Raw genomic sequence first — 12605 nt, 5'->3', positions numbered from 1 at the left:
CAGATACGACTCCCCTTGAGAAGACCTCTGTCTTTTCAGAATTAAAGAAATATGTAAATGATGCACAAAACAATTGCATAAGTGCATGACATGCTTTCGGAGTTGACCAAAACCCACTACCTCTTCCATGTGCACTTGTTGACCGCGCAACCCTAGCTGTGGCCGGGCAGGGGCATTATTTTCAGGCCAGACTTACTGTACATATCTCATTCAAGGGAACAGAGACTATCTGAGGCTGGATTTCGAGTGTTTGCCTGTAAATACGAACATCAGCTGAGCGATCTACGGATTAACGTACAATAATTCGTGATTTGGTCCACTCAGCTGCTGCATCGATTGTATTTGCGTAAGGACTGGAAGGGCATGACAATTATGGAAGATCAATCTGTCACCACAGGGATCCATGAAGAAACCTGATAAAATAAGAACGTCGTTGTTCCCGCGAACATCATCCACAGCTATGACTAGTTCCCATACTTCGCCATCTTGTTCCTCACTGGCAACGCGACGAGATATATCCGCTAATATTCCGGCACATAGACCGAGAGCCAGTCGCTCTTGATCTCCTCTAGATGCTGAGCGATAAAACAATGGTCATGAAGGACATGCAAGCTGTCTCTCCCATCCCAGAGGCAACAGCCAAAGATACCGTTCGCCATCAACCGGTAGAACCGGATGTGTGGGCCGAAAGTAATCGCACCATGGATTTCAAGCCCATCGTGAATTGGAATGGCTGTCAGCGCCTCGGTCAGCTGCAATCTCAGACGATCTTCGCCCCGGCGCGAGGGCGGTCCTTGTGTCTGTCTCGGAGAGCTTCTGCAGTGGAGAAACAGGAACCGGGTGGTTTCAAACGTACCTAGTCGTGTGGTGACGGACAATTGAACGAAGGGGAAGACGGTGCTGGGCGTGGCCTGGATGACGTACTCGTTGTTGCCAGGCCTGTCAGTTTGCGAGATGGGGAAGTGGAATTTGAGGATCTCAGTCCAGACCTCATATACCTCATTTTTGTCCATGGGGTAGTTGGCGAGGTCACGGATCCTTTGCTGCAGCTCCGGGCTGTAGCTATCCTGGGGATTGTTAGTGGGTTGTATGGGTGAACTGGGGATTGAACTTACCATGATGACCTTCGGGATCGTGTAGTAAACGAAAGGCGGCAGGTATAGGGAAGAAAAAGAGTTGGGAATAATCTGAGAAGGATGAAGTCTTGATTGAAGACTTGGTTGAGAGTCATTCGAGAATAATATATTCGTCCTAGGGAGAGAGGTCTCGCTTCTTAGACACCAGGTATAAGACAATATCGGAATGAGCCAGACAAAGAAGAACAGGTCAGAAGAGCTGTCCCATTGTTTTTGTTGCTTGTTTGTTGCTTGCCATTAACAATGCATTGTCTCTCAAATGTGCTGCTTAGCACAAAGGATTGAGTTCAAATGGACTGGAACATGGTATATAGTAGTAGTAGTAGTAGTAGTAGTAGTAGTAGTAGTAGTAGTAGTAGTAGTAGTAGTAGTAGTAGTAGTAGTAGTAGTAGTAGTAGTAGTAGTAGTAGTAGTAGTAGTAGTAGTAGTAGGGTATAACTAAATAGTTATTTTATAAATTAGGGAGCACATAACCAAAGTAGTATATAAGTAATATATGGTATATTGTTAGGCTACCTAGTTGGTAGGCCTTAGGTAAGGATTGGATATAGTCCAGGGACTATATCACCCTGTTCCTAAAGTAAGTTGACTAGCACTCTAGCAGAGAACAGCAGAGAAGGATCCTAGGGTGTGACACCTGCCTATCACTAGCTTCTATACTATCTATAACTACTTCAGCTTACTTAGCTATACTAATATTATCTTCTATAACATAGAGTCACTCCATTCTGGATTATTTTACCCTATGTGGCACATGTATGCTCTCATGACCTTTTACCTAACTATCCTAGGTAGGCTAACTGTATATTAGCTATTAGTATATAGGCCTATATATATACATCATACTCTGTCTACTCTTTAGTAAAACATAGTCTTGCCTTAAAGATTAATACTTTAAGGCACACTCTAGTTATAATAATAATATAAGATTATTCTAAAGTCTATTCTATGATTAAATTATATACTTACCCCTATTATAGTCTAGTATATCTATCTCTTACTCCTGGGTTGCTATGGGCTCTATTAGATTCCTGTAATACTTAGATGATAAGAAATAAGCATATTTTTAAAATTCTAGACTTATATCTTAGAGATTACACAAGCTCCTTTTTCTATCCCTACTATATATTAGTCTAGCAGGGAAAAAGAGGTCAAAGGCTAATTATTAATAATTAAATCTAAGTACTATAGTCTACTAGTAATAAATTACAGAGCCTAACCTGCTGCTAAGGCGCCCATAGTCTATATACAGTGATTTAATGTTTTCTATAGTCTTTTAGAAAGGTGATATATTATTTTCTAGTTATTCTGATGACTTACATAGTTAATAGTTATACTTAGTAGGGACTAGTTAGCTTCAGTTTCCATCTAAATATATGGAATTGGTTACTCCATATCACAGCTATCTATCAGCTATTTAGCATCCTATTAATAGGGTATGACTAAGAGTATTAAATAAATAATATAAAGTAATTATCTAGTAGTAGTTAGAGCTTCTTGGTGATAAGCTTAAGGTTCAGAAATATAGGAGCCATAATTATATAGGACTAAAGTAGATCCAAGTAACCCTAACTGAACCCTTATTATAGAATAGAATTCATTAGTACTAGATGCACCAGTGCCAGCTAAACAAAGCTCAGCCAGCTAAGAGGACAAATTATATTCCTGTTAAGGACAGTAGTAAGGCGCATAAAGAGTTCTGTTAATTAGTTTTAGCCCTCCAATATTGCTTGCTCTCAATTAATATTACATTGCAGATGAGTACGGATGGTTTAATTAGAGATGGACTCGTTCAACGATGTTGATGATACTTGAATTTTCATTAAATTGATTTTGCTCCTTGGCAACTGGAGGTGCCAGGAATGCAGCGAGGCTGAGGCCCAGGCAGTAAGCAGGAGTGTAGGACAAGGCTTTTCTCTGTTCCCAGAGCCGTTGCTCGACGTAAACTGCGAGCATTCGGGGTAGAACCCGATCTTGAGGAGCGGGATTCCTGTGCACGTTTATGGGGTCGATCTGCCTATGCTTTTCCTCATCATGTATGCCAGATTGTTACATATCCAAGTCAAGGGACACGGAACATGGCGCTGTGGCCCCTTCAGCCTCACACACTAACGTCCATGTCCCCCGTGGATGAAGCGACCAATAAACCTGACGGTCGATCAGTTAGCGTGCAAACCATACATACATACATATTACAGCAGTGACAGCCTTTCTTTCCCCTTTATTCCCCAAAGCCGTCGAAAAGCACCGCATATGACTGGGCAATAGTTGTGTTCCACCACTCTCTCTTCATCTAAATCAGATCTTTATGTGGATGGAGCTGCTGGAACTATCCGCGCTTTTCACTTTTCCTATCAGAGAACTTATTCATAAGAGAGCTTGAATAGTCAGCTTCTCCCCGGAACAGAGTGCACGCTTCATACCCTCGGTCTTACAGTATTCCCCGCACAATATGCCTTCACCAAGTCTTCAACCGAGATATGCGTCATGGGAAAGGATCACGCTCATTGTGGTTGTTACTTTTAATATGATGACTGGTATTGCATTGCTTGCATTTCTCGTCAGTGCATGTCTACAGAAGACCAAGGCACCATCCGAACGCGATTCCATTCAAATCTCTTTTCTTCTGTCTTCTAAGTTATATAATGTGAGTATCTCCATGATCATGACATTCGCGTACCGGCCAAGGACCTTCTTCATTAATGAATGAGCACAATATACGTCGATTATTCTATCTAAGGCATTGCATGTTCTTTTCCCCGAGAGAGAACTGCCGGGAAACGTTCTCGCCACGGGAATAGTTGGAAATTTTTGCTGGTATGTTCACGTTTTTCTTACTGCGAATGTATTATGTCGGCTTATACGCGCATACAATGCCGTCAGTTCACCACGCCACAATAGGGCCACCAAGTCTGTCCTTGCGTTGAATGTGCAAGGAGGCATCTTGGTAATCTTATTCATCGTTTCTGTTGTGTCGATCGTTATCCCCTATGTGAAAAGAGACAGTGACCTCCGTAACTTCCATATCGCAAGAGTCGTTCTCTTTTCGACCGCCTCCCTGGAGATCATGTTCGAGATATCCATGATTGTCTGGAAACAAAAAGATCTAAGTCTCTCTTGCAAGGTAGGCCGCCTCATGTTTTTGCTATTTTCGATGGGTCTCTCTCGGCTTTCTCCTTGAAAATGGCCTGCTCCCTAGGTTTCTACATAGAGCCGTTGCTATATGTGCAATCGGGCTATACACAGGGATTATCCACTTTTGTATGCAGTGGCATAAATTAGGCCCCCACTGCCCAAGCAAACCGTCGTCTACGGAAGATGAGAGGGCGCAGATGTTTGGGGCTTCTAACGAGGGACTTCATTGAGCATCAACTGTCCAGCTTCTTTGTTAACAGCGTAAGTTCGAATACAGTGACATCATGGCCTTGTTTCGAGAATCCCTTTCCTTGAATGGCCGTTTACTATCATCCCAAATGCTTCTCGTTCCATTTTAAGACCAGTCCGGTCAAATATACGTATTACCGTCCCCACCTCCGCATGCGTAGCAATCTTGCAAGGACGGCATTCGCTTGATGGATATACGTGACCAAGTAAAAAACCCCCAAAGTCAGCACAAAAGAGAATAACGGGAAGATCCAGAAGCTCTGCGATATGCGGATTGTAGAAGGGTCGAAATCGAAGAACTGACTCCCAAATACGGCCTAGATGGTCAGCAATGAAGTTCCATAGTCACCGGAAACATAGGACTCACGGATACGGTCGTCGTTGGCAGGAAGGAGAGTGTTACGATCGCAATGGTTGCCATGGAATTGCTATCAGCGTGCATGATTCGATTGCCGTCTTGCGTGATGAGGTGGAAGGACTTGATCAATACGATAACTATTAGTGTTTCTTGGCCTTGTCCTGGATCACAATCAGTGAAAGGAATGAGGCATACTAATGCGATAATATTGTCCATTCGTTTTTCAAGACTCTTCAGGCGCAAACTGGTGGACTGGAACTGCGTCTCGGCGTGTGCCAGCATTTCCTGTGCCGTTTCAGTTGCATGGCGGTCCGGGTCAGGAACTGTTTCGAGGATACGGCCGTGATGCCAGGACAGATTTCTCAAAGTGAGCAGCGTGGCCTCAGCGCTCTCCTGCAGAAACAGGATATGCTTGGAGACATCGTGCAGCCAGGTGAATGATTCCCTATACCTTGCAGTGGTCAGGGTGTTCTGCGAAGGTCAGCACGATCCAGGTGCACTAAGCTTGGAGGTCCAAAATACCCATTCAATGTGTTGAAAGACGTTCAGGACATCCCCGACCGTGTTGTCCATCTGCAGGGACAGTTCCTCCAGGACGATGGCAAAGAGACTATATGGGTCACGGACGACGCTGTTTGATATTGACGACGATGGAATTTGTTGAAGACGTTCTTTGAGAGAAATTGACGGCTCGAAACAGATCAGCGTTACTTCTGGATCTCGATTCGAGCCCACTGCCCAGCGCAGAAAATACCCAGACCGTATCCACGTCAAGTCTCCGTGCTTGAGCTGCGGCGCTCCTGGTCCAGGATCGGATATCGACGCCTTACCATGGGCATCGCGAGTGACGGTGATATTCTTACACAGATAGTGAAACCAGGCGCCTTGGGATAAGTAACGGTTATCAATAAGTATCCACATCAAAGATATTTATGTCACGTACAATTATAGCCGTTCATATCATTCAGAGCACCGAAAGAGTGTGTGACCGACCGCAATCTTCCCGCAAGAAATGCAGACGGCGCAGCATAGTGATCAAAGAGCCAGAGAAAGCCTTCTGCGGAGACACTGGTTGGCAGGTCCAGGGGCGAGAAGCTCAATGCTATGTTAGTCGAGATCTCTATATACTGGAGGAACCAACATGATCCGTAGTACAGGTACAGGCAACTGAGCTAGTTCAGGCACAGGAGCCTGTCGCGCGATTAAATGATACCCGCCTATCCATCCAGTAAGCCCCAATTTCGTGATAGTGCACATTTCAGATGGCCATAACTTACCATTAGGCTCCAGGCACCAATCTAGGACATTCAGCTTAAGAGCATCTGGAGAACACGCAGGATCGTTGGAAGCTGCACGTTTGAATGCGTCCAAAAGCGATTGGTCGTGGAAGATGGAGGACATATTGCCTACTCGCCTGCTCGATGTTGTTGAATTTCTTTCACGGAGCTCAATATCTAGTTATAAGCAACGAGGCGCTCAGCCTTGCAGCCTTGCTCTCACCTAGAGTTTGCCTTGCAAAGGCCTGAGCGCCAATATACGAACAGCAGTCGGATCGACACCATGGGGCAAGGTTACCCCATGTAGGTACTGAAAGGCTGATGTAGTACGACCATGCACCCAGTCAGATGATTGCAATTCCTGCATAATAGAGGCCATTTAACGTAATTCCCGGGTCAGCCGCCACCCCCCCATTCAAATTTGACGCGTTCAACATATTCAAATTTGAAGCTATCCAAATAGCTACTATACCACTAAAACCGCGTTAAACCACTAAAAATTTAGTGGAATAAGAGGGGAGGATCCAACTAGCAATATCTGCTTTGAGAAAGAAGGAAATCTCTAGCGTTCAACATGCTGCAGAGATATTTGATGTGCCTAGAATAGATAATCCACAGGCTTAATAAATAGTAAATATCATATATATATATTGTCTTCTGGCTCTGTTCAAAGTTTAAGATCTGTTCTACTATACTATTCTAGCTCTCTACCTACTATTTTAGCTCTCTACCTACTATTCTATGCTACTGTGCATGGGCTCCTATACCTTATTAAATTCTTAAGTCTCTATTACTTTCTGCTATCTCTTACTACCTTTCTTTTTAGTATCTATATCTTATCTTAATCTATAATAACTACTAATCTCTACCTCCTTCTCTACCTCTACTACTACTACTATAATATATACTAATTATTATAATCTTCTTTATCTATATACTTAATTATTATATCTATATAGCAGACCTTTATTAATACTATTGTCAAGGTGCAGGCTCGCAGGCAAGCAGGGGTGGGTTAAAGAGGTAGTTGATTTCAAGCCTACTGTGGAGCCGAATCGTAGGGAAATGATTGTATTAGATCACTATCTAGAAAGGGGCAGCGGAAGAAGCGAAGGTATCTACGCAGCGGGTCACGTGACTTGAAGCTATATCTAATCGGGCAGGGAGCGAGCCTCTGAAGAGAGGCCCCATTAGGCTCTCGACACACCCCCCTGAGCGACCTGACACTCTACTACGTAGAATATGAGGCTATTCGCAATCATTCCGGCTTTCCTTTCCCTCCTTAGCTTTTGATTTGACGTAGACCAATCAGCGAGCGGAATTCGTTGAAACTGGATAGGTTGAGCGGCTTGGTGAGGCCGTCGGCGGGGTTCTTGGTGCCATCGATGTATTTGAACGAGATATCGCCTTTCTGGATGTAATCTTTGACGAAGAAGTAGCGATTATTGATCCATTTAAGGCTTGAAGCGTATCCGTTCTTCTTAAGCGCATCCAGGCCGTTGTTGCTGTCTGTATGGATCCAGGTAGGCGTGTCGACTGGCAGGTCCAGGGCGATAGCGAGCTTCCTGATCCAAAGTGTTTCCTTGACGGCCTCGCTATAGGCGCAGAATTCGGCGATAGTAGTCGATGTGGCGACGAATGATTGTTTCTTGGATGCCCAGCTAATCGGGGCGCCAGCGTACATGATGATATACGCTTCAGTTGATTTCCCGTCTTCATGGTCTTGGAATGAGGCGTCGACGTAGGCTTCCAATCCACGGTCTTTCTCGGCTCCTAGGACGATTCCCCAGTCAGTGGAACCCCTAAGAAAACGCATAACGTTCTTGACAGCTTTGAGGTCCTCAATAGTCGGAGAGGAATTACGTCTAAGGACGCGGAAAACGGTGTAGTTGATATCTGGACGTGTCTTGCGGCTGATCCAATTGAGTTTTCCGGTGAAACCTTGGTATCCATTGACATCTCCATATGGTTCCAGATTCTTCAGGTGTTCGGGGTTCGATACGAGCGTTCGATATCCCGGATTCATCGGTGTCGTCTGGCTACGACACTGTGACATGTTGACACTAGCTAGGAAGGCTTCGGTGTATGCATCTTGAGCGAGAGTGATTGTACCTTTGTCGTAGTCCCTCGCTAGACGGCATCCTAGGAAGCGCGATGGTTCGCCCATCTCTTTCAGTTTGAAGCGACGAGATAGGTCTTCCTTAATTTGTTTGATGTCATGCTTCGTTGGCGCCGCGATTATCGTATCATCGACGTAAAGCATGAGGTAGAAGTCGCGTGCTGGAATTCTGTAGATGCAGGCGTCTTCGATGATTGGTTTGAATCCGATCTTCACAAGTTCCTCATTGAGTGTTTCATTCCAGAGCATGCCAGCTTGCTTAAGGCCATATAAAGCTTGCTGTAGCTGGCAAACCTGGTTAGTATCTTGCACAAATCCAGTCGGCTGGTCCATGAAGATTTGATATTTCTGGAGCATCGCGAATAGATACGCGGTGACGAAGTCACATTGCTCCCATTCGAGAGATTTACAAGCTATAGCAGTCAAAGTCATCTTAATTGATGTTTCGGCTGCAACTGGGGCGTACGTGTCGTCAAAATCAATTCCCGGCTTCTGTCGATTGCCGCAGATGACCCAGCGGGCACGGAATCGATCGATGTATCCATCCGAGTCGATTTTCAAATCGTAAACCCATTTTCCCGGTAGGATATTGCCTTTCTGGGGTCTTGGGACAAGTTTGTAAGTGTTCATCGCAGTAAGCTGTCTGATTTGATCATCCATTGCGGCCCACCAGTCGTCCTTCTGGGCCGATGCCATTGCTTGCTTGAAATTCGATGGAATTTTGACCTTATACGCCTTGATTTTCTCAGTGCCGGCGGCGGCTAGGCCCCAGCCCTTATCAGCTTGCTCGTTGCCATACCAGGGTGCCGCTATTCCCTTATTTGTTCTCTGTGAGATACGGCGTTTAATTCCAGCTGATGCCTGTCGTCCAATTTGAGTTGAAGCATGTCGTTCATTTCGAGTTGTTAGATCAGATTGATGTTGGATTTCCTGCGCTCTGATTGGCTGGTTGGGGGCTGGCTCGCTTAGAGTTTGGGAGCGAGGTGCCGGCGTTGGGGTGCCTGGTGAATGATTGATATGCGTAAGTGCGTCGTAGAATCTTCGGTTAGCAGGTTCAATATCGTCGGTATCTTGGGGATATTCGATAGATTCGATTGGGACATCTGCCATGCCGATATCATTAGGTTCTGGCACCCTTTTGGTGTGTTCCCTAGCGTCGGCAAAGGGAGATTGATGGATTTGAGGCCGTTGGATATACGCGGTTGCATTCAGCACATCTGTCATGTTGATTTCAGGGACTTCTGGGGCATCCCGGATTTGTCTAATGTCTCTTGCTGCTTCGGGGCTATCCGAAATCGTTTGGACGCGGCCTCGGATCGGTGATTCGATTCGTTCAGGTGCAGGAGCTGGTGGTTCGGCTTGTTTGGTTTCCTGGAATACGGCCTTCTTCGGCTTTGAGGCCGGTGCCATGGTAATCTGTATGGGAGGTAGCTTCATTGCTGCCCCCGGTGTATCGCCGGACGGCGGGCCTGTTTTTGGACCAGTTCCTGGGGCCGTAGGAAGGCCTCCTTGCTGGTCATCTCGGTATGTTTTCTCTTCGTAGAAGGTGACATCCCGCGTGCGTATGACCTTGTTCTTTGAGGGGATCCAAATCTTGTAGATATGACCATTTTCTCCTTCGTAGCCCATGAGATATCCAATGTCGGCTCGGGGGTCTATTTTCCGTGATTTAACGCGGTCTTCCTTCGGAATGTGTACGTACGCACGGCATCCAAATATCTTGATATGCTTGAGCGTCACATCAGCATTTGGTAGGTTGAAATATTCCCTCCATTGGGAGATGGGAGGTTTCGTTTCGTCTTGACGATTCATCCGATTGGATATGTACGCTGCGGTTTCAATGGCAAATGGCCACATCTCCGCGGGTAGGCCAGAATCAATTAGCATGACGCGGGCGATTTGGTTTAGATAGCCTCCCCATCTTTCAGATATACCGTTCGGTTCGGGTGCTCGGGGAGGTGTAAATTCAATTCGGATGCCTTCCTTTTTCGCGTGCTTAGCGAATTTGGCCCATTCTCCTCCATTATCCAGCCTCCAGCGCTGTATCTGGCGGCCGGTTGTAATGAGGTGATTCTTGCACATGTTAATCATTTCGTCTGATGCCTTTTTCTCTTTGAGCGGCCTTGTCAGGACCATACGGGTCGTCGCATTGACCATGATCAGATAGTGTTTGTATCCGCCGAAACCAATAGGTGTCAATGTCTGGATATCGGCGTACCAGAGTTCCGTTGGGTCTTTTGGACGAGGCTGTGGATCGCGGGATATTAGTCGTTTGGCCTTCCCGATATGGCAAGATTCGCAGTGGAAGTCAGTTTTAGTGATGTTGGCGTTGCTCTTTAGTCTAGGGATGCCTGCGTGAGCTAGGCGGCGGTGGATTTTGTATGCTTCGTCGACTGCTGCAAGAGATATGGCTTTCCCAGCGTCTGCATTTGTATGGTGTTTGGCTGGCAAGTCAGACGGCAGGATAATCTTGATGAATGGGACACTGAGTTCTTTGTATGTGTAGCCGCAGATTCGATCATTTGATAGTTCCCGAAGTGTGTGATCTTTGTTGGACCAATAGATGCCCAGCTCTTTACGCGCCATTTCGGATGAGAAGATGCCGAATGGCATATCTGGATTATAGTATGCTTTGGTCCGAATCGTAGCATGCTTGCCATTGCCTAGTTCCATGGTGATTGTAGCAATTCCATGCCCTCTTGCGGCTACTTTGCCTCCTCCAGCTGTATCATATGTATACGGCTCTTCTCCGGGGCCGTATTCATGATAGTTGGCTAGATTTGATCGGTCCGGGGTGAGCATCTTGCTGGTGCCGGAATCATACAGCCATTGCCGTCTCTGGTCCGGCAGGGCAGCTGCCGCGATTTCCATAGTGGTAAGGCTCATGGCTGAGTATTCGATGGTGAAGTCATTGATATTCGTAGATATTGCTTGCGCGGAGGTCTCCTGCGGCTTCTGGCTAGGCAAACGGCGCCATGCAAAGCACCAGAGATCTGGGATAGGTCTCCAGCCGTTAGGCCTACCTGTTTCTGTGAGGTGATAGCACGTATCGCAGCCATGGCCTGGCATCCTGCAATAGGCGCATTTGTTATCTACTTTTGTGGGCGTGTGGTTTCTCCAATTCTGCGCGTGGATTGCCCCATGTGTGTTCTTTGGGGGCATATTTCTTCGTTGGATACGTCCCTGCGGGTTCGATTGAGGCTTTATAGCTGTATTTTGGTTGGATGGCTGCATTCGATTAGGTCTGTATGCTACAGCAGCGTAATCGTAGGTGGCTTCCCGCGACTTACCAATCGCGTTCTGGCATAATCGTTGGAACCATTGAACGGTGACTTCCTTTGGTTTCATTTCATCAAGTCTAGATTCCATGATTGCCACCCAATTCGGCAATTCCTTATTGAGCTCTCGGAATATCTTGATGCAGGCGTTGAACGGTGAGATCTCAGCGCCTAGATCATTGGATAGTTGCCATTGCTTGATGTATTCATTGACAAACTCTTCCGTAGTCCCGAAATCATCTCTTTTCATGGTCATGGTTCGATCGTACGTTAGGCGTGTGTTGGATACGCCGTATCCGCGTACTACGTTGATGATGGCTTGATAAGCGTCGTCTGCGTACGTCTTCGGGTCTGGTGACGAGATCAGGCTTGGAACGATGTTGGATTTGATCTGGCTGAGCAGCCATGAGCGTATGGTCTTGGAGAGTTTATTCCAATCCGAATAGCGTTGGTGGTTTGGCGTTGGCTTGGGAATGTTGTTTCGTATGAGGCATTCGATATCATTCGCTTCTAGCTGGTTCTTTATGTAGAATTGCCATAATTGTAGGTTATCTTGGCCATTCAGGCGTTCTTGAATGCCGTCGATTCTATCCGGCAGCGTTGCAGGCAGTAGATCGGCTTGCGTTATAATCAATTCAGTTTCTTCTGACGCAGGGGTGGCTGGTTGAGAATTTGGGATAGTTGTTGCACCCCTCTCAGGTCTTGCCACGTTGGGTCTCCCTATCTCGGAGGGCCCGGTTCGGTCCCCCATGTCTTGCGGATTCGTGTTTTGTATGGCTATCCCGTATGTATTCGCGGTTCTCTTTGGACGTTCGGCGTATGATGGGATGCGTTCGATATCTGGTTCGAATCGTTTGGGAAGACGATCGAATGGATTGGTGGAATCTGGCGGCTTCTGCCTGCGGATTCTACGTTATATTGATCTGTCCTGGCCTTTGTAGGTCCCTGGCACAGTCTTTCAGGTTTGTATGGCTTCACAATAGGATTTTCGAATTTTCGTGCGATTGCCGCGCGAAACGGAGGAATTGGTAGCTCAGACCTTAGGAGATGGTG

General features: G+C 46.2%; 2 protein-coding genes across 2 annotated transcripts, besides 6 other annotated features; both read right to left on the bottom strand.

Moving 5' to 3' along the window:
- Positions 1-521: 521 nt before the first annotated feature.
- NFIA_000940 (uncharacterized protein) lies at positions 522-1118 on the bottom strand (the record flags this gene model as incomplete). The annotated part of the gene is made up of 2 exons (XM_001258646.1): positions 522-1067; positions 1116-1118. The coding sequence occupies 2 exons, from the start codon at positions 1116-1118 to the stop codon at positions 522-524; spliced, it is 549 nt and encodes a 182-aa protein (XP_001258647.1).
- A 329-nt stretch (positions 1119-1447) lies between these two features.
- Positions 1448-1567: a microsatellite.
- Positions 1449-1567: a microsatellite.
- Positions 1568-4837: 3270 nt separating this feature from the next.
- Positions 4838-6279, bottom strand: NFIA_000930 (uncharacterized protein; the record flags this gene model as incomplete). Its single annotated transcript, XM_001258645.1, has 5 exons — positions 4838-4948; positions 5074-5349; positions 5401-5762; positions 5822-5980; positions 6156-6279. 5 exons carry the CDS (start codon positions 6277-6279, stop codon positions 4838-4840), a joined length of 1032 nt encoding a protein of 343 aa, XP_001258646.1.
- A 569-nt stretch (positions 6280-6848) lies between these two features.
- Positions 6849-6894: a microsatellite.
- Positions 6895-7446: 552 nt separating this feature from the next.
- Positions 7447-9510: a mobile genetic element.
- Positions 9511-11475: a mobile genetic element.
- Positions 10087-10863: a mobile genetic element.
- Positions 11476-12605: the final 1130 nt, after the last annotated feature.

This window comes from Aspergillus fischeri, genomic scaffold (assembly GCF_000149645.3).
Source record: "Aspergillus fischeri NRRL 181 1099437636265 genomic scaffold, whole genome shotgun sequence".
Taxonomy (NCBI): domain Eukaryota; kingdom Fungi; phylum Ascomycota; class Eurotiomycetes; order Eurotiales; family Aspergillaceae; genus Aspergillus; species Aspergillus fischeri.
This window is presented reverse-complemented; position numbering and strand designations above follow the sequence as displayed.